Source organism: Solea senegalensis, linkage group LG5 (assembly GCF_019176455.1).
Source record: "Solea senegalensis isolate Sse05_10M linkage group LG5, IFAPA_SoseM_1, whole genome shotgun sequence".
In the NCBI taxonomy this organism is placed as follows: Eukaryota; Metazoa; Chordata; class Actinopteri; order Pleuronectiformes; family Soleidae; genus Solea; species Solea senegalensis.
In genome coordinates this window covers 15,017,598-15,040,230 of record NC_058025.1, presented here as the reverse complement: position 1 = coordinate 15,040,230, position 22,633 = coordinate 15,017,598, and the positions used below count along the sequence as shown (strand labels likewise).

Below are 22,633 nucleotides of genomic sequence, written 5' to 3'. Positions count from 1 at the left end.
TATAATCTAGAGATTAACAAAACCTTTTGCCTCTAGTCTGACCTTTCTGACATTAATTAAAAGTGAGCTTGAAAGCCCTTGCTTTTTCTTTCGATCATCTTAAAGCAGAAACGCACCAGACACAGCACATAAAGACGGTTGATTTTTCAAGGAAAGGACCTTCAAGGAAACAATAACCAACTGCGTGAGCATGACGATAGCCAAGGCAACTCAATGAGACAACAATGATCCACCTACAAACAAAACACAGAAAATGTTGGGTATGAAACTGTGAAAGAGTAATAGGACCAGTAAATGGTTTGATATATTGGTACGAGAATACCAATACTGAGAATGATTGATTGATGCTAATATAATAGCGTAAAAACATGTGGGGCCTAAAAACAATATTAAAGTATGAGATCGCTATAGTGAATATAGTATAACTAGTCAACAGTTAAACAATAAACTAAAACTCACTTTAAAGTTCCTTGCAGCCAAGCAGATTAATATTTGATAGTTTTTCTGTATAAATTAAAGCATTACAGCCTCTCTGATACACTCATCTCTGTTCATGTACCAACCAAACAGCATCCCAACCAGACAGTGAGCCAGGCAGGCAGGCATGAGACAGACTGGCGCGTTGGCTAATGCACTGATGCTTACAATAGTCATACTTTCAGCCTTGAGAGTATTGTGACTTTTGTTTCACATTAGCTTTAGTACAAATAAACCCACACAAACAAAACAGAGAGTGTAGAGGCATTGTTAACTGGTGAAAAGAAAAACAGATTTTATGAAAACCCTGTACGAAAACTTTGTACAGGATATGTGGGTGTTCTTAATGTTGTTAGCAATCAAAGACATAACAAACATAACATTAGGTTGATTGTCTGCATGTACTGACTGACAGGTGAGTAAACTGCTGACTGCTGCTTTGACATTTTGTCTCTAAAATCCCACAACAAACCTGCATAGGTTCTATGATGTACATAAATAGACTTACACCTGCAGTACACATGCAACATCCTCCAGCTATCCTCCCCAACAAGGTAGCAGGAGTGTTTTTATATAATCGACCAGTGGCTAACCCACCTCATAACAAAACCTTTTTATTCAAAACAAATGCATCACATACTGAACAACACATCATAAATGAGTCATATTTTTAGTTAATAATTAACTTCTGTTGTGTCACTTAATTGCAGCCTTCATATTTCAAGTATATGACGCACATTCTGATTCTGGAGTGCTGCAAGTGGATTTAAACATTATACATTTTTTCCTGATCAACTACTCCCAGAGTAGCAGAATAAATAAGTGCCATGTAAATGCACAATTAACTTGTGTACAGATATCAGATTCATTAGTGTCAACCGCAGAGAAAAAGACCTTGTGACTTCGGGGCATAATTAGTAGGGAGAGTGCAAAAGCAATACAAGGAAGAGTAAAAATGGAAATCATTTAAGTTGTCTAAATGTTCCAACAGTAGCAGCCCCTTCACTTTAAACACTCAAGTACGTGCAAATGCTCCTAACTGACAAAGGGTTCTACCTACCCCCATGAATACACACACACACACACACCAATGTAAAGAGCTTGATATCAATGCCTTTCGACTGCTAACACAGCTGGCAGGGATCCAGTTATCCCCCATTAACTGCAGACATTAATTGAAAATATGCTCCCCAAGGACTTTCCAAATGAGTGATCTTACAATTCGACTGTTTGACAATTTGACTCATAAACTGACCACAATTTGAAGCGTAAGACAGAAGGCGTCACAAAGCTTAAGTCATACAAGATGAACCAGCGAGCCTTCTAGAAATTCAAAACACAGTCGTAGTAAAGACAAAAAATGAAAATCAGACTTATAATTAAAATTTCTCAACGGAAATAAACCTTATGTTGTTCTTGGCACTCATTTCTCTTTGTTTCTAGTACTTGTATATGTTGATCTTGAGGTCACAGGAATATTATCATGCCTCTATGAATCATCCACTCTTCACTATTGTCAGATAAATTTGGCAGCAGACAGACTGAACTTAGTGTCCTTTTGCTGTCTGAGTTTACTCAGTGTTTCAGTTAAATGACTAAATGCATGATGCACGGTATCTCCAGCTGGATGGTCTTGTAATGATATCTTAACATGGGTTTCATCGTGACCCCTGTTCTTTGTATAATTTCTCTTAAAAAAGCACCATGATATTTGAAAAGCAACTGAAGGAGCTAACAGTTTTCACAACTGTGTATCCAACAGTTGTATCTTCTCATGCATCATGTGTTCTATTCGTTCATATTAAGTTCTCTAGCAGCTCCAACGGCTCACAAAATATTTCTAGTATAGAAAAAGTAAATAGATCTGACTCAATTGAGCAGATATTTTGCTTTTTGCAGAAAATGAATCAACCACTATTTTCACTATGAATATTCTAATTTGATTTCACAAGTGAGAACATTTCATAAGGTGGGTATAGGTATTGTAATACATCAGCCTGCAGTGGCTCCAGGCAAAACAGCCATCAGCTCACAAGTATATGGCATTCTTTTCAGATTTCAACTGATTAATTCATCTTAATTGTTAATCATTACTGAATTCAGTATAATATTGAATTGATGGAATGATGGAATAACCTGAAATGAGTGTAGTCAAAGCAAAATCCAAAACATTGGACTCAGATTTATTTTATGTGACAGCATTTCAGCTCCCTCAGGTTGAGGGGAGGTGGGGGGGAGTGGCAAGTATCATCCAGACCATGCCGGCGACCCAGACTGCCCCTCCACCCAATAACACAATCTAGGTCAGAAGCTGGGGCACTGTCTGCATGGAGTGTAAGCATGACATTAGCTTGTGTTGGATGTCACAGTTTTTTTAATAATGAATATTATGATTTAAGATTTATTTTGAATTCTGCTTTGTTTACATAAATTCATATTTGGGGGTGATTTTGTTGTGGAAATTTAACACCAACTTTGTTCATGTGCATTGCAGAATCCTTCTATGAAATGCGCCCATCCCGTCTCCTCCTCCACAAATGGCAACCACATGCCCAGACACATGTACACTTAACAAGGCTGACTGGTACTGAGAGACAGACAGTGGTCAGATTACAGCAGATTAACGACAGAGCACTGCAGAAGTATTTAAGTGAACATCTGCCCAGATGAAAGAAGCCCAAAATGCATTCTGTAGTTGACACCTATCGCTGTCTCTCTCTCTTTGTGAGACAGTCACTGCGTGGCTACGTCAGTGGGTCTCAATGACAACAAATGACAACATGGAAAATGAAGAAATGCAAGATTCATGAACTCAACTCTCATTATCCAACAGAGATTTTGCTAGGTGTGTCGTCATGCAGTATCAGGAGGATGCTCTTATTTATGGAGCAGATTAAGTCATCATGAAATACTACAGTCTGCGGTTACAGATATAAAGGTTTGTTGATATTCTAGACTAAGACACGCCTTCTATTTGAGTGATCAAATATCAGCCAGTCAGTGTCATCTATCACTGATGTGATGGAGGTTTCTTTCTACTGTGGAAAAACTGCTTTGTAAAACCTACAATCATACTTTTCTGTCCATCACACATTAAAGTGGAAGATTCACACTTTAAAAGCTCCTCAGTGTACCAGATTTCCCCCATCATCCAACAAAAGCAGACAGGCACCTAAGAGTTTATTGGCCAGGATGACCACATAGACTAACAGTTTTTCTGTCAAATAATGGTTTAAAAGAATACATTTCTTTGGGGCATGATCAGATCACTTTTACTATTAATGGACTGATCTTCGGAGAATGTTGAATTAAATGCTTAGCAGAGTTTGCCTGAATCAGAGGTGACATCTTAAACTCTCCACTCAGACACAAAATTATTCAATTTACAGTGACACAAAAAACAGAAAACAGCAGATCGTTTGTGATGTGCATGTCTGTAATGTATTCAGTAATCCACTGCTCATCTCAGAGTTGTCTATCAATCTGTGGTATCATTTGACTCAGCACTGTTGAGGTCAGTGAAAAGCCTCTGAGAAAACAAACAGTGGCAATTTACATAGGGAGCTGAAATGCAGATGGTCAGCTGGCCAGTTTTTTGGACACAGTTCAAGAAGGGAGAATTTAACCACAGAAACCATCACACTCTCCTCAACACAGCATGACAAGTGTTATCTGTCTCAGCAGGAGGCTCAACAGCTAACCTGCTAACAGCTAACTCACTGTCACACTAATTCTCTGAAGACAGTTCCTTCTGTGGCCCCTGTGAGACTTGTTAAAATCTGGCCAAAAAACTATTTGCACCACACTGGCAAGCCTAAAACACATAGTCTGGATACTGTTACATCCTAAGACTTTAGAGGCTTTAAAAATTGCATTTATATTTGGTAATCCAGAATTTAAACCAAAAAAGAATTCAGCAATTGTTGTGCAAAGAAGCATGTATCCATGCTAATATTTGACCCTACTTTACCATACTGGAATCGAAAATGGAAATAACCAAATTCATACAGCACCCAACCTTAAATATGGTCTTTGTGAATGCACCCATGGTTTCAAAAAAACTTATCTGCTTTGCCTCTTCCTTATTATGCTGATTGCACGGTCAGTGAAATGAAGGTAGATGCTTGGCTTCTCCAGACTTTGGTTCCACCATGCATAAACATCAAAGCAGGCCATGTCAGTGAAAGGATAAAGTCACTGCTTGGGTGATTTCCAATTTCCCCACTTTTTCAAACCATATGGGCCTCATTCCAATTCCAGGCAATGTCGGCTGGCGTACAGTCACAGTAAAACCCTCTCTGTTCTAAAGTGTGCAAGGTATTAAAGTACAGATCTGTAATCTATCCAATGACTGGACAGACTCACCAGGTTTTATCATTCACTGAAGCCAATTTATTCAAATTCTAGATGAAGAAAATGTAATGTGTCGTTGGTAACCACAGCAGGATGTTTATAGTTATAGTCACTCATATGTGTATATATATACACACACACACACATATATATACACATATATGTATGTACATATATATGTACAAATACACAGTATGAGATGTTGATGCCCCTTATAACAAAAAGTTTGTTGTTACTATACTGTATTTTAGAATCCAGAATTTGAGAAATGTTGTTTATTATATTGTAATAATGTTGACATGTTGATCAAATGAAAGAGTAGATCTGGAAAATGTTATCACACGCGTCTCTTCACCTCCAGCCAGAAATCCAATCCCATTACACAAAGCCCTCCAATCGTCTCCATTACCAAAGCAGCATAGTGAAGCAGCTACGGCAACTTCAGCTCTCCACAACACTGTGGGAAGGTGAGCGCTACAGGGACATGCCGAGTTTTCCCGACAGAGAACAGAAAACAACTGGACGTGTCACTCTGATAACCAGAAAACCATAGATATCCATCGCTATGTTTTAAAAAGTCATAACAGAAGGCAGCACCATTGCTGCTGTTTTTCCAAGGTTCACTATTGCGTGAGGAAGTTTTTGATCACTGTGTCACTGAAGTTGAGAACAAACAAAGAGGGGAAAAAAAAGAAAGCCACGTGTTATCAGGGCAACAAAGCAGAGACAACAGCAGAGCAAGGATCCTGCTTTGTCATTTACACTTGGTGGGTGTTGAACTTTTCCATTCATCACCCACCCCTCATAGACACCACCCTTCCTGACAAAATATATCATCTACATACAATCCAGTGTTAACCAAACGCAGGCTGGCTGAAATGTAAATCCTCTTCCAAGAGAAGATGCACATGATACCGTCTGCCCCCTCCTCCAATAAAGCCGGGATGAGAAAGCTACATTAAACGCTAACCTCTTCATCACTGACAGTGATACATTATGAGCTGCATTAATCAGGTGCAGTCTGACTGGGGTGGGGGTGCAAGTGCTGAAGACTACTCACAAGCATAATGTATGTGCATGCAAGCTTGGTTGACCGAGAATATGCAAGTGTTTGTGTGTGTGTGTGTGTGTGTGTGTGGACTAATGCCATCTGTGTTGTAGGTGCAGCATAGCATGAAAACATATTTAAGATTACTATATAAACACTCTGGTGGGCTAAAATTACAGCTGCCATGAGAAGTTGAATAACCAATTAGTTCAGTGATTTCCAGCCTTTTCTGTGTGATAAACCCCCACAGTCATTCATCAGAAAGGTTTACTTGGTGGGATAGCTTAATGGTATTTCACTGCAGAGAAAACCCTGCTTTATGTAAGTCCATACAAGGCAAACAGCAATTATTTATGGTCAGGTTCCCAGCCTTTTAACAGCAGTGAAAACAGGATATTTGAACCTTTTATAGTATCTATAGATTGAAAGTTATGTTGTCTTTTTTTCTAACTAATCTTGCCATTTTAATCAACTTAAAACTACCTGAAATTGGTAGAAAATTTGTCAAATCAGTCAGACTACCAAATTGTGACGATAAATGTGTGAAGATAAGCACATGGCCTCACTATTCTTCCATGCGCCTCTTGTTAACTACCCCTCCCCCTATGTTAATTACATGGGCCCAAAGATTATTAACAGCTATTTTGATTAATCAAATAATCATTTTAGAGACAAAGAGTCCAAACACTGGCCATTTCTCATATCTCAAATTTGATGATTCAAAGCTTAGCTGCAGCTCTATGTGTATATGGAATAGATGCATGAAAATATAGCTTTAGTGCTGTGATATGAACACTATACATAGATGCTCTGTGCATAATACATGCTATGCTCTAAATGTAGGGCTGAAAGGGAGACATTTTTCCCATATCCCTTCCATCCTTTTTTTCCAAAGTCTACAACCGTGAAAAAAGGGGAAGTTCATAAGAATTAGGAATATAAGAAAAATAAACCTTACCTGCCCAGCTCGTTTCCAAGTTCATAAAATTCCTCCACATTTTCCTGGTTAAAAACAGTCATGTTGTCCAGGCACTTTCCACACAGGCTGTGACCTCTTGAAACACTTTACAGCGGTACCATCCCTACCAGGATTCTCCTCTCCGGGCAGGGTTCCAATTAATAGTTCTCCTCATGTCGACAGCTTGAAAATGAAAACACAAGTGGCAATAATGACATAGAAGTGTTAGAATTCAGCAATACAACCAAAGGAGAAGCAACTCCAAGACTTGATCTGTCCTCCTTTCCAGTTTGGCATGCCCTTTTCACATTTAATACTTAGTATGTATCACAGATAAGAGTGATGTATTTGTTCCTAGTCAAAACTTTCAAGTTTCAGAGATCCACAACTTAATTATTCCATGAACAAATGATGTCACGTTTCACATTCATGTGAATGAGGTTTTTCCTTAGAGGTGACTACAGTGGGGCAATAATTATAAAATGATGCAAACACTTTGAGACACAACACAATTGCGCTGAGCATTTGCAATGAAAAAATTGCAAAATATTTCTGCGTTACACAAGTATTTGTTGTTTTCCATCTATGAGGAAGATTACACCCACAATTAACTGATTTATTCAACATTAAACCAGGAGCAAAAGTCAATGGTTAATTGTCTGGAATTTCCTCATGATATCTTCAATTTATGATCAACCACCATTCACAATGTGGACATCTGCAGCTGAAATAAATCTAAACAAAGATATATCTGCCATGACAAACCTCATGCACAGAAATGTGAAAAGTGACCTCATTTGTTCTTGAAAGAATGAAGTTGTGAATATCTAGGATGACAATTATGGAAAGGAGGAGTGTCAGTGTAATATCTGACATTTTAACTCGGACTACGGAGGAATTACGTGTATTTGTAATATAGCTATTAAATGTTTAAAAAAAACAAAAACTGTACAGAAAGGTGGTCGTTCAGTCAACAAAAGGAGAAGAAATGAACCTGCACCTTCAGGGCGACGTCACGACTCCTGGACCTGATCTTTCCTCCCTCCTGCTCCCCATTCGCTCTCTATTACCCTACAGGTACCAATTTAATTTACAACACCTGCCATTTTAAAACAGTTACTGACAATAGAACCATAAGTATGTCAGCACGGGTCGGATAGGAATGCACATAAAGCCCAATGAAAGCTTGGTGTAGCCATGGGAAACACGCAGACCATCTCCTCCTCCTCCTCCTTTCAGTCCAGCGAGGAAAATGACTGCTGAGTAAAGTCATATATCGTACGTTAGCACGTCTTCTTTAAATTCTGACCCGACAGGACCTGGACAGGTGTTCAACCTGGTTTAACTGTGCACGCATATGCCCTTAAAAAACAAACCAGGAGCTCCTTCTTTTTTTTTTACTCCAAAAACACACCCTCATGTATGTTTATCTCTGTGATGTGTGAAATAAGCATTAGCTTACTGTTTTTCCCCCGGCGTTAAATAAAAAAATAATTAGACAAATGTGAAGAAAGCCCAGTGAAGTATCTTACAGTTTGCCGGTGTGTGTCCCTCTCCCGGGTGTAGTCCAGACTAAATGCAGTGTGTGTGAGCCTGTGACCCGGGTTTGGCTCACGGAAGACAAAATGCTGGACTGAACAGGCGAAATGAGCGTTAACAATGTGCGGCAGGCTGGTCCCGCTGCTGCTTTCAGGGTCTGTCGGAAAACTCCCGCTTGTGCTTGTCTGATAGTTTACGTTGTCTGAGAATACAGCACAACACTGACACTAGGCTAACAAACATGAGGATGTGTGTAGTCTATATATGACATGTAGACTTAAATCAAAATTAATGAGGCGTTTTCCGTCATCTGACGTGTTTTTAAATTGGTAGCTGTACTTACCGGAGTTTTTTAACGTGCCGCAAATGTAGCACTGCTGCATGTAGTCAGGTCAGTTGGAGAATCTGCTTCTGCCGCTAGTTGGCAGCAGAGTTCTCACTTTTATGTATTCACATGTCAGCAGAGGAAACCCCCATTTTATTGATTTCATTTGAGTTTTTGTCTTGGAGGTATCGTTTATGAAATCAAGTGATTAAAACACTACTGCTATCTAGATAAAACACTTGAAGAGCACAAACCTCTGCCAAGGACACTCAGTTTTACAAATCCAGCTCCAAACCACCAAGATTGAATTTATTTCTTCTTCCACTGTTTATTTTTTTTGTTTTTGCTGCTCACAATCAGGCAGACCGACAGACAGACAGACAAATGCAGGCGGAAACATAACCTCTTTGGTAGAGGTAGCAATACTCTACCAAAGAGTAGTGAAAGAAAATACAGAGCATTAAAAACCTTTAGTTGGATATATCTATGGATGTACTGCTTGAAGGCATCTGACTAGAATATTATACTGCATTAGTTCCACTTTTATGGCATTGTCATATCATTGCAAGAAATTACTACATTTGGAGGATGGGCAGTGGGGGTGAGGTTCAGAGGACCTCTGCTCATATATATAGAATTTAAAAATCCAAAACATTATCTGAAACAGGAATGTTCATCTCACATTAATACAAATGATCAGCAATCTTTATAATCCTTTAACAGCACAAAGGGCAATTTGTGCCATGAATACTTATGTACTTTTACTTGAATGCAGCATTTTTGTATGAAACAAAATAATTCTATGCCTTCTTGAATAAAACATGAATGAATGATTGTTCGATCACTACAGACTGTGTAAATACAGCAACTGTGACTCACATTTCGTTCCCTTAAACAACCAATTAAGCCCAGTAATGATGTATGGAAGATGTAAGCTTCCCTCCATCCATCCATCCATCAGGTCATTATCCCCTCCAGAGCCACAGGAGGTTAAAGCCCATGTCACCATACACTGAGAAAGACACAGGTCACATACTGGCTGATTTAATGTTAAACAAACTTTACATTAGAGCAGGAGGCCCCTGGTGACCTTTCACCCCCTGGGACTCATTATGACTATGATTTGTATTGTACGTGTGGCCAACACTGTTGCTTTCTGTGGAGCGTCTGCATGGTCTCTCTGTGTGTGTGTGGGTTTTCTTCTGGTTCTCCAGTTTCCTTCAACAAAAAACATGCATTATTATCACATAAATGGACACTATAAATGCATCTTTGTGGATGCATGTGGAGGATTAGGTGGTGATGGATGGATAGATGGATAGATGCTTAGTCAAGACAAAGATTTAGGTCCTTTTCAAATGTGAAACCACAGATATGAACTTGATGGAAGACTCTATATTAGACTATATTGTCTCTTGTAGCAGATTATTTTCTGCAAACTATGATTAAAGTGAACCCAAAGTAGGTCTTGTATTGACATGTTCACCTAACTGAAAGTATTGTATGTCAGCACCTTAGCAATAAAAGCACCTAAACAGTAAAATAAAGGATAGTCCTTTTTTTTTGTAATTTTTTTGTATCTAACCTACTTTTATTCTTAACCCTTTAATGGCTTTTATGACTTTTTATTTTACTTCTTTTAACATTTTTAATCTTAACATTTATTTTCTTTTACACTCTTTTTTTTTTTGCATGTGTACAGCATCTTGAAAAGAAAAGTGCCCTATAAATACAGCTCTCTGCCTGGCCTTGAGACTGTGTGAAACTGTGTTCACTATATATGGTCCACGGTGGAAGCTCTTATGGGTCTAAACCTACAGCAAAGAAACAACACAGAGTTTCTGTGAATCTGATCTTCCTCTTATAACAGAGGGACAGCTGTAGAGACTGAATGTCCTGAAGAGGTCTGCTGCTGCCACCTGCTGGGCAATAGTGTGAGAGGCAGCTGGATGTTTCAACACTGATTCATGATTCTTGACTGTACGCATGCTTCAGATACTATGCTAGTCTAGAAAATTCAACAGAGACGGAAATACAAAATTTCACTTTGCTTGTAGAGATCCAATGTAAGAATTAAACTGAAAATAAAATATGTCAACAAATGCATTTGCAGTTGTGTATTGAATAGAACTTAATAAGCTTGTCGACAAAACTTAATTTTCTATGTGATGTGATACTCCCCCCCATCTGCTATTGAAAATCTATTTTGTATTAGATTAGATTAGATTAAACGTTATTGATCCTATGCCAGACCATCCTATGTAATTCATTTGTTACAGCAGCAAAAAACGGACAATAGGGAAGATAAAGCGCAAAACATAAATAGAATAAGCAATAGCATTAGCAATGAAATAGGATAAATATGTAAAAGGACATAATAGAAACAGACTGATTGTTACAAAAATATACAGAGTAGAAGTTTAAAATAAAATATTTATATAAATGTGCAACTTTCACGTTTTGCAGGATATAAGGGATGGGCATAATATGTTCCATTTAATATCTTAACCTGTGGCTTAGTTTTGAAAGTGTGGTTTTGTCGTGTCTTACAGGTGTCACTTCTCAATCATGCATGTGTGAACTCCATCTTCTAAATAAATCTGTATGACTCAGGAGGAATAATCATTTTCCTGCCATGTATTCGCTGTAAATGAACAATATCAATCCAACAAACCACAATATGAACAACAATTCAATTTGTTTATTACTTCAGTTTTGCATTTCACGTCACTATTTACAACAAAAATAGCTTTGTTATTCTCTTGATTAGAAATGTGAGCATCACAGCAGGACCTGGGACAATCATTAGGAAGTCATTCAAATACAGTTACTTGTTAATCCCAAGAATAAGATGCAGACCAAAAGATTTTTGACATATTGGTTTCATACAGGGTAGAAAGGTGGTTAGCACTGGCACCACACAGCAAGTTTTTTGTTGTTTTTTTTGAAATCCCAGAACTAAGGGTCCTCCTGTGTGGGCTTTCTTCACTTTCCTCCCACAGTCCAAAGACATGCAGGTTGGGGTTACGTTAACTGGAGATACTAATGAAACGGAGTGTGTTTGTCTTTGTGCTTCGCAGCGACCTTTGGACGGTTTCATGCCTTCTGTTACTGTCTCATGACTTCAAACTAATAAAATCCACAAAACATTCGATTTGCTCTTCCGTGATGAAGCATGATGAATTGGTAAAAAAAACAAAACCTAATTTACTGCCAAAATTAAACAGATTTTATAAAAGCACCGGAATAAAATAGTACAGTAAACTATAGGTACAGTAGAGAATAGCACACTGAGAATCAAACAGTCTCCATAAGCCAACAAACTGATAAAAATCAACAGTTAATGCACGAATAGTGAGGTTTTTATAGAATAATCAAAAATTAACATTAAAATTGAGTCGATTTTGTTCACAGGGGCTTAAACACATATGCCTTCAGTGAACAATCTTGAACAAATAAAATGGAGCGTATTGCATATTACATTGTCATGTAAAAAAGAAAGTTTTTTAACTTCACTTTTAAGCTTTGGAGTTGTTTTCAACTTATTTCCTTGAGCATTTTGAACTCTCTCTGTGAAAAAAATCCTTTGAATCCCTTTAACAGAGGATTGTCGGTGCATATGATCTTTTAATCTCTATACATAGTCTGCCACAGAGACATATGAGTGACGTTGCTCCAAATTATGCATTCCATGTTGTCAAAGTTGCTGCGTGTGAGCTTTGAACATTTTTGACTTTACATCTATAGATTATTGTCAAGGCTGTTTCACTGAACAAAACCATTACAATACAAAGAGACACTTTCATCCCAGAACAATTATATATAATAAAGTCCCATATCTTAATTTAACAATAAGCTTCCACAGAATGCAGATATCTCACTGAATAGATGTCACTACTTACATCAAGGCCTGTCACTGTTCGCAGAAGCGGGTGTTAAAAACCCCCCACTGGTTCTTGGTGCTCATGCTGGCATACGGTACATTAGTTCAGCTGATAAGGCAAAGAAAAGTCACTGTAGGCAGAAATGGATGACACATTAAAATATTGCATCTGTTATCATCAAATCAGGAGCAGCTATACAAAAAAAAACTCCAAATGATTTCTTTCAACCCGACCCTGAGCTGTTAATTTAGATTAAAAACTGATAAAGCACAACTCAATTTCGCAATAAAAATGACAGCGGCACTACATGCAGACTGGACGGTTGACAAGTAGTATCTCCCAGATGAAAAACTAAATCGTATTCATTTACTTTATACATAAACAAATAATGTCCATAAATCAACGGACAGATGCCACCATTAAACAAATATACAACAAATACACAGCAATGAAAAGTTAATGTTAAGTGATGCATTTTAGCTTAATAGGTAATTAAGGCTGCTGTCGGTGAAACACTTTTGGTAAAGCTCCAGTACAGAACCTATACCGCCCCCTTGTGGACTTGTGAATATTTACCACAACACTGCAGTCGCTATGACATAGTTTTTCTCCCCCACACCTCTGCTTTCTATCATAGCGTTACTGGTGCAGGCACAGGCAGACTGGTGCAATTTCAGTATCTATGTGATCACATTTGTGAGACGCTAACATCATCATAGTGATACAAATGCAAAGTCCTACTGAATGTCAGTAGAAACCAACTTTGAAACTTTTTGTGGGCGCTTATAGCCGTAGTGCTGCCGTGTGAACCTGTCTCGCTTTCCTGGAGCTGTGTGCTTCCTCGGCCTCACCTGCTCAGTCCGCATGTAAAATGTGTCACTCTTGTGTGCTGAACGGGAATGTCTCCACAGACACGGAAAAAGAAAACTGGTATATTGACAAACACAGAGAGATTTGTGTGGTGCTGACTGGCTTCATTGACATTGTGTGAACTCAATAGACAATGGTTTAAATGTGTCTTAGTGACATTCATTTATATTTAAACATTACACACTACAGCTTTAAGACACGTAGTTCAAAAAGACACAATGTAGGATTTCAACCTTCAAATGATTTCTCCAACATTATTTTGATGATACATTAACTTATGACAGAGTGAATGTCACCGCCATCAAAGCCTGAGCAGGTAACTTCCGGTTTCGGGTCAATGCCACAAAAAGAACTATATTCTTGTTTTACGGAATACGTCAAATGGTTGTTTGTACATTAGTTCACTACAATTGTTGGCACATGTTACCTCGGCTTATATTTTACAAGAGTAAAACATTACCCTGAGAGCAAATTCTACATTGTGTCTCTTTAATAACTCTATACTCTGACGGCTATCACTAGAGTGTTTGATCAGTTATACGAGTCTCTCAGGCTCCGACAGTAAATCTAGGAGAAACTCTGAATATCCCACAGCATTTTGTCATAATCCACAAGCCCACAGAGAGGTGGCTCTTTGCTCATATGGTTTGGCTGTTTGTAAGTGAATATGTTACTACCCCCCCTGCATGTTCATGAGGTAGCATAGGGAGGAGGGAGGGAAATGCTAACAGCAGGGAATGGACAGCAATGGACAGAAAGTTCACCAAAAGACAGCAGCTTTAAGAACTGTAAGGGTCAATGTGAGGTGCACCTGACTTGACCAACTCAACAACTATTACACACTTATCATATATGTTATCCCCCAGTTACATATTTACTCTGCCCTGAAATAAACTTCACACAAAAACAGATCAACACAGCTCAGATGTGAGACTCACGCCTTTAAAGAATAGTTTGTAAAATCCCTTTAGGTGGAAGACTGTTGATTAACTGATGGCACAATCTATCATTGGCTAAACAAGGCACATGAGGATGAGAACAAACTTAAGAATGGAAAACCTGCTTCTAGAACCCGCAGGCAGAAGTCCAGGGGGGATCATTAAAAATGCATGGGTAGGATCCATACTAAAAGTGCATGTGCACACAAAGGCTTAAAAATTGCTGGCACAGAATTTTTTTTTCATTTTTTTTTTTTATAGATCCCAACATTCGCATGGAAAGCTGCATACATATGCTTTCAGCCCCCGTTTTGTGCGTGCACATCCGTTACAAATGAGGTCCCAGGTAAAAGAGAAGGTGAGAGGAGAGATGAGGGTAAACCAATATCATACACTGTTGTGGCAACAGATCTCCGGTGATCATTTCCCTTTAGACAGCCAGCCCCCAGCTCTTTCTCAGTATGTGTGCTTACAAGAATGTACATGTGCATACAGTATGCATGTGAGAATGCATATGAACTGTCCTCAGTGAACCCACGTAAAGAAAGCTACCTCATCCAGGTCCACAGGGTAGTCAGTGAGGTGAATGGGGCCTTTGTCAAAATGTTCCCCCTTGTAGCTTCGCCATCGTCCTGCAGGCAGGTAGATGTCCCTCTCCTGCTTACCTGGTTCTAAAACCGGAGCTACCATCAGGTCATCCCCGATCAGAAACTGGGAGTCAATCTTATAGGCTGCCTCGTCGTCAGTGGCGATCCACCAAAGAGGCCTGATGATTGGGTCTCCTGTATCAAGGACCTCACCTGCCAGCTCCAGCACTCTTGGTGCCACCAGTGTCTCGTGAAGCTCTGTGAACTTCTGTGCTATCTGTACTACCTGCAATACAAATATACAAAGATACCGTGTTAGCATCTGAATGGATGATCGATAACCTACTTTAATCACCAACTATTTTGATAATCAATTATTCTTCTTATATAAATAAATGCGATTTCATGTGAATAAATGTGAATATTTTCTGGTTTCTTTGATTGTAAACTGGATTTATTTGACTTGTGGACAAAACAAAACATTTGAGATGGTCATTTTGTGGAACCGGGAAACACTGATCAACATTATTCTGCATTTCTTTATCTTTTATGGCACAAACAACTAATTGACGAATTAATAAAGTAATCTTCAGATTAATAAAAAATAAAAATTATTAGTTGCAGCCCTAGTTAAGATACTACGGTTTTATTTTATTTTATTTTTACTTTCCTGTTTTTCTTTGCTCACCTCATTGTCATAGGCCCATGGTGGTATGGAAAACTGCATGGCAGGCATAAAGGCCGACAGCTCTAGCCATCGAATGTACAGCTCTCTGTCTGGCAGACCACTTTTTTCATCTGAACCACCTGGAACGCAACACAGGTGTCACACAGCTGATTGAAACCACATCAAACATCATCACAACCAACTTGACACTCACAGTAGTAGTATGTAAAGGAGTGCCATACCTTCAGTGCGGTTGGGGTACGCATTTCCTCCAATCATATCAGGTAAGACAAACTGGTAGCCCAGAATGCTAATCGTAAGAACAGTTGGAATGATGGACTTGAGGCCGAGCTCATAGCCCCACACCGAGTCTCTGTCAATAATCCTGAAGAAGCAGGAGATGTTCTGACTCTGGTAACCCACCCTGAGCTCTGCACGCTCACTGAATGGTATTGCCATCTCTGTGTAGTAGTGGGTGAAGGTGGAGGGGTCAGATATTGAGACAAGGGTACTAAACTTTTGGGGGAGGTAGCTCGTCTCCCCTGCATCAAACTTGAAGGAGGTCACATTATAGTAGGATTTGAGTGTCTGCAAATGGGACGCGTACCACTCACAAGCTTCTGGGTTGGTGAAGTCCAAGATTCCTCCGATACCGTTCCACCAGCGAACAAGAGCGGGCAGTTCACCGCTTGGCTCCCGAACAAACAGACCCTTTTCCACAGCAACACCAAAGTTAATGGAGTCATAGTTGATGAAAGGATGTGTCCATAGTGACACGTGAAACCCGTCCTCTCTGAGTTTCTCGAACATACCACTGGCATTGGGAAACTTCTGCGGGTCAAAGTCAAACTCTCCATAATCTGCAGTGTAGCGGTCGTCCAGCTCCAGGTGGGAGCATGTGAAGCCATGCTTGGTGATGTCAGAGGCATAACTGAGTACTTTCTCCTGGGTTACAGATGTTTTGTAGAGGGCCCATGTGGACCACACTGGATGTTTGAAGACTTCAGGAGATGGGACCTTGATCGGTTTTGGAAAATATCGACGTACCTGTGGAAACATGTGCACACAGAGCAGAGTGTTTATACACGTATGTTCCATACAACCGTTATCCGCATGTCATCATAAAATAATGCTGCCAAGTCTGTACCACTTCTGTATTTGATTCATTTGGATTGAAAGATACAGGATATTTCAGGATTTCTGAAGTGAAGTTGTATGAGTGTAGACTCACCGACTGCACTGTGTATATCCCAAAGAATTCAAATGTGTCAGTACCTCATACAAAAAACAAAAGGATACTTTGCCCACCTAAAGCTAAACCAAGGTGGCTTTGGTTGTACTTTCTGTAGGTCCTATCGTATACATGTGAAGATCAAATTGCCAGGTTCATTCACAAATGTAACCTGACAATTTCTATGACTGAGTACATTTATTCTGCATATTTTGTAACTTCTGGTGTGTTTACCGATATCGAGAATTTCTATGACTGAGGTTGATAAAGTTTTACATAACAGACTGTTTCCAAAGTAGCACCTGTGTATGTACGATTGATCACAGGTCAAGACCACTCCTACTTAAGCAAACTTTGTTAAATTTAACAATACTTTGTTTTTTTTTCTGTTTAGCTCAATGACTGGAAATAGGGGGGTGCAGCAAGCCCTGCTCCGGTGTGACGTCAACATTCACACTTCAAACATAGTCCAGACATCAGCCTAAATACAGGAAGTAAAGGAAATGCATGTTCATTTTCACAGGCCACCATAACATTTAGCCCACACAGCAGCATTCACCAAACACTATTTCATAATATTGCTAAAAACAAGTTAGCTATCATTACAAGGCCAACTCCAACCTATAACTACAGAAAACACACATGTGACATTATGTTAGGAATCAAGAAAAGACAGTTCCAGTCAAGTCAAGCCTAACCCCAAACAGCACAACTCATTCATACACTCACCATGTACTTGTGAATAGATGTAACATCTGATCCCACACACACTCTATAGCTGAGCTCAGGTAAGGCCTGTTGTCCCTGTGCTGGCTTGAAGGGAGAGTCCTGGTACCGGGCATGGAACCTGAGTGTCCTGTCCTTTTCTGACCAGCCCAGATGAAACGGTACAGAGTCATTAATCTTGATGGCAGTTGCATTAGATGACAGCCAATAGCGTTCTAGGATTCCTCCAAAAGCCTTCCGATTGGAGTAGACATCACTGGTGATGAAAGGCCGTGGTTCCTCCTCACCCTGGATCCTAATAGGCCAGTGCTGTGTTGCCGTCTCTGCCCCTCCGTACCAGTGAGAGTCATTATAGGCCATGGTGTGTTCCACATAGTGCTTATTTTGCAGCTCCTCCCAACGAACACGGTAACACATCACAGTGTCCTTTAGTCGAATTGTCTGGATGAAGAAGTTGATCTTGCCAGAATCTGACTGAGTGCAGGTCAGAATACTTCCCTCCTTTGAGCAGGTGTCCAGATCCAGTGTACCAGACCTAAGAGGAGGGGGTGAGGGCAGAACAACTGGTTCAGCACTAAAAACATAGGAAATATCATCAGAATATGACATATGTATTAGTGTAGTGATTAGTTTTTTCTAAATATCTGAGGCTATTAGAATACTAGAACAGATGAAATGCAAAGATAAAGAAAGCACTTTATGCTCCATTTAAGTACTGTGTGTTTGCAAAGCGAGGAACTGTAGTATTGTTGTTTTGGTCGATGCAAGCTCTGCTGATAATGGACATGACTAAATCACTCTGCCCTAAGGGTGTAATCATGTGCCTGGTTTTTCATTATCCAGCCACACTTTGCATACAGGGACACACGGTGGTGAAGTGGTTAGCACTCTCTCCTTGCAGCGAGAAGACCCTGGTTCGAGCCCCGGTTGGAACAAGGGCCTTTCTGCATGGAGTTTGCATGTTCTCCCCGTGTGTGCGTGGGTTCTCTCCCGGTTCTCCGGCTTCCTCCCACAGTCCAAAAACATGCAATGTGGGGATTAGGTGAATTGGACACTCTAAATTGACCATAGGAGTGAGTGTGAGAGTGAATGGTTGTTTGTCACTATCTGTGTGTGGCCCTGCAATGGACTGGCGAACTGTCCAGGGTGTACCCCGCCTATCGCCCGATGTAGCTGAGATTGGCACAGCACCCCTCGCGACCCTCTGGTGGAGGATAAAGCGGTAGATGATGACTGACTGACTGACTTTGCATACAGGCACACATGGCTCAACCTAGAAAGATGGCCAACCACTGTTACAGAAACAGATTGGACTGAATTACAATAAACAGAACTATTTTGTTTGGTAACTCACTGTTTCAAACAAAAAATAAATACCAAGACAATCAGCAGCATGTTATTCAGTAATGAAAACTGTCCTGGCAGGAAACCCACCTGAAGGTCATTGTGAAGATGACAACCCCAGCCTGGTTACGAATGACAAAGCCGTCCTTGTTGAGGTCTAATGACTCTGTCTTGAACAGCTGGGCTTTACGGATCGATGCGGAGTAGTAGCACCAAGCAACCACGGCAGCCAGCACCAAACCACAGCCTAACATCCCCGCCATCACAAGGGGTCGGCCCTCATGTGCCAGTTTCTTCTTCTTAAGTGGAGAGGATCCATATTTGCCAGGAGCCTGCTGCTCCCCGGTAGTCATGGGGACAATTTCATACATACTGAACACTGGAGGCAGAGAGCCGTGCATTGAAATGTTTGGAAGTGGAGTGGAACGAGGGGGGGAAAAAATGACCTGTGTTGGTTGTGCCTCCTGATTGGTGCCGGTGAGTTTTGGCTCCAGCTCCCTCTGCAAACCCTCAAAGGATATGCGGTATAGATAATGGATGGATGTAAATACCAAAGACTACTGGTCAAACTTCAGCTTCATTTCTGATTAAGTGGAAATTCCAAACCTGCAAGACAGACAGAGATACACAATCAGTTCATTTGTACAAAACCACATGTGTCAAGGATGGGGAAAAAAACATAGGCCACCACAAATATCATCAGCATGCAGCCTTTTACGTCACACACTGCCTCACAATGCAGTTCTATATACTCAGTTTAGAGGAGCTGTAGGTATCAGTGGCTGTGGAACTTCTCAGACTGGGTCCCACCATGATTAAGTACATTTAATACTCTCTCTCTCAGAAACAACAAAAGTATTTTGTATATTGATTAAGACCAGAACGATTTGCTTTTAATTTGATTGTATCACAATACAGATTTGATTTGTATTGTGATTCTAAATGTGATTCTACAAGTAATACCATTTGATAGTGCTGCTAAATGTAATTTGTTTTTCCCCCTTCAACCAAAATAATAAAATAATGAGAAATGAAAATAACCTATTTTTCCCTAAAGCTAAATGCTACATTTAGCTGATCCTACTAATAACACAATTAATTACAGTCAGGCCAATTAGAAAAAGTGTTTTTTTAGCTTTGCCTTCTCAGTTTTCTCTGAATTAGTGCTGTAAGAAAATAAAACGCTGAGCCAAAATGAACAGAGCCTCTAAAAACAGAACACAGCAGCACAGATGGGAGCCTTCAAATTAATATGCTTCATATGAAAGGGAAAAAAAAACAACGCATCTTTTTTTTTGAAAATGTTGGATTGCAAAACTTCCTGCAGCTTCCACTACTTTTTTGTAAATTGGCAACTGCTACTTTTAGCCGTTTCTGTTCATCGGACTAGGAGAACTGTCACAAAAACACAAAATATCACAATATTTTTTTTTCCCATCCCGAACAACAAGCCCGCATTTCTAATTTAGAACACATAATGCACAGAGTAGATGCTGTTGTCTGTATGAGCACCACACTAGTGAATACAGTATGTTACTGTATCTGTTAGTGTACGTAATGCATTCTGTAGCATCTGTGCCCTGCAGCATAATGCAGCTGCAGCAGCAGCGGCCGTGTCCAACAGTGAAACAGTGTGAAAGCACAGCAACTTTAATCTGATAACGAGCAGGTAGCCAGGGACTGCAGCCACACAGACACTGTTAGTAACAACCATAAAAACAGGCTATGATCAGAGCAGCTCCAGACACAGTGTCAGCACGATTCAAATGCATTTATCTCTCAGGTAAGAGCAACGTGGCCATGACTAAATAATATTTAGTCCAAATATCAGTCGCATCCCTCAAATAACTGTACTGCAGCAAACCTTCCCTCCTCACAGCTATCATTATATTGCAGCTCTACATGCTTATTTTACTCTCTGGGGGTAGAGCTGAGAAATAACAATAACATCAATTGTTATATTATATTATTATATAATTATTTTTCGGACAACAACATTCCAAATGTTCAGTTATACTTTCCATCAGTATCAGTTTGTCCTTTTTATAAAATCACAACTTATGTACTTATAATCTTACATTTATTGCAACAATTATCAATGTCAACACATTTTTACTGTGATAACCTTTTTGGTCACATAACAGGAGGAAATGAAAATTTGCAAATGCATCACTTGCAAAAACTGGGTTCCTTTTACTTAAACCAGTGCTTCACTGACAAACTGACGCCCCCTCTTCAGCTGAAATATATGATCACTTACTGCTTCCAATGGTAGCTGTGGTCACTTGTACACACACAGTCATTACTTTTAACATCCATAACTGACATCATGATTTATACTGATATGCACGGTGCCACTTCTCAGAGGGGCCTTAATGAAACAACAACAACAGTAATAGTCAGGCCTCTTTCACTCAGTCTGTCTGACTTTGGAAGAGCACTGATACTGAGCACTGACACTGAGTAGTCCAGTGCTTTAAATACACTTACTTTCTTGTTCTACTCTGACATTGTACCAATCAGTACGTCTTGGACTTCATTCAGGAACTCACTTGAAAAGTTACACAAGGTTAAATGTGCTAAACTTGACTTTAGGACAATACTGTGGAACTTCTGAACCAAATGTTACACAGTTGGTTATGATGCATTTTCTATAATCCTCTGATTATTCTCACACACACAGAGTGAGATCATTCTATGAAATTAATTACATAATTAAATAGGTTTCATCACTTGCAATTAAACATTAATGATCTAAACATCTGGTTTACTTACTTATTTGCCTCTTACTTCAAACCAGAGGCTACTGTTAGTCTGTTTTTTTAGAGAGGCATCACCATAGCAACTGTAATACTGAATATGATCATTTCTTAATGAGAACCTTGTAAAAAGTGACTTAGAACACATGAGCACTCATGAGCTAATGTATTCAGGTTACATAGACAGTCCACTTGTATCACAGGAGTAAACTACTTGAATCAAATGTTTACTATAAGCACAAGCTTCTCGACAACTGTCATCTGACTTTAATAAGCTAACAGTCAACAGAACGGCGCATCCAGGTGCATTAGCTTTGTGTTCCGTACCAGGGTCGACAGGACACCCAGTAAAACTAAACAAGCAGACATTGTCGATTTCAGATCGATACTAAAACACACCAGCAGGACCAGACCGTCGACACGGCTGGTGACGTTGTGTTGTGACATTTCAGTCACAGCACAGTTAAAACATGTGTACTTACAGTCTTCACCTGCGTCTATAACACACAGAATACACACGCACACACTCAAAGTGTCCATGCAAAGACAGTCGCCTCACCTCCGTATGTCTCTTCCTCAGGTTTACGTGCGTGTTTGAAGTTACCTCTTCGTCTACTGTCTGCCTTTGTGACAGCGGTGAACGCAGTGACTTACTGCGCAGCTGCGCACTAGGACCCGCCCACAATAGACGACCTCAAAGCTGATTCGTCATTGTGTCACTGTGGCTTTCTGGGAAATGTAGTTTAGCAATGCGGTAGTCTTCAGAATCCCGCCAACACAGCTTATCCAGTGCAATACATCAACAGAGGTAAGGTCATTAAGAAATTAATAGTATCAATAATAATCAGGGGGCTTTCTTGAAAATAAATAAACAAATGAAATAGGTGAAGGGCATTCTAAGGCTCCCTAAGGCAGTATTTCCCAACC

The 22,633-nt window shown here is 39.8% G+C and overlaps 2 protein-coding genes across 2 annotated transcripts in view; both read right to left on the bottom strand.

The window, feature by feature from the left end:
- The window catches only part of dapk1 (death-associated protein kinase 1), a 62,610-nt gene extending 54,112 nt beyond the window's left edge, over positions 1-8,498 (bottom strand). Inside the window, exons 1-2 of the mRNA XM_044027178.1 lie at positions 8,369-8,498; positions 6,837-7,019 (exon numbers count right to left, since the gene is read on the bottom strand). Of these exons, the coding sequence (XP_043883113.1) occupies positions 6,837-6,898 (62 nt within the window). The 5' untranslated portion in view covers positions 6,899-7,019; positions 8,369-8,498. The remainder of the gene's footprint in view (positions 1-6,836; positions 7,020-8,368) is intronic.
- A 5,174-nt stretch (positions 8,499-13,672) lies between these two features.
- LOC122769007 (myogenesis-regulating glycosidase-like) lies at positions 13,673-22,344 on the bottom strand. The gene is made up of 6 exons (XM_044025254.1): positions 22,266-22,344; positions 19,038-19,553; positions 17,607-18,138; positions 15,889-16,693; positions 15,668-15,786; positions 13,673-15,265 (listed from the first exon to the last, which is right to left on the bottom strand). The coding sequence occupies exons 2-6, from the start codon at positions 19,346-19,348 to the stop codon at positions 14,918-14,920; spliced, it is 2,115 nt and encodes a 704-aa protein (XP_043881189.1). The 5' UTR covers positions 19,349-19,553; positions 22,266-22,344; the 3' UTR covers positions 13,673-14,917.
- Between the last annotated feature and the right edge of the window lie 289 nt (positions 22,345-22,633).

What these genes read in the sequence shown, in the direction of transcription:
- LOC122769007 (XM_044025254.1), bottom strand. Translation starts at nt 19,348, where the DNA reads ATGCACGGCTCTCTGCCTCCAGTGTTCAGTATGTATGAAATTGTCCCC. An exon ending in CATCTATTCACAAGTACATG is followed by an intron (nt 16,694 to 17,606) that starts GTGAGTGTATGA and finishes ATGTTTCCACAG; the next exon opens with GTACGTCGATATTTTCCAAA. An exon ending in GTACCCCAACCGCACTGAAG is followed by an intron (nt 15,787 to 15,888) that starts GTATGGCACTCC and finishes GTTGCGTTCCAG; the next exon opens with GTGGTTCAGATGAAAAAAGT.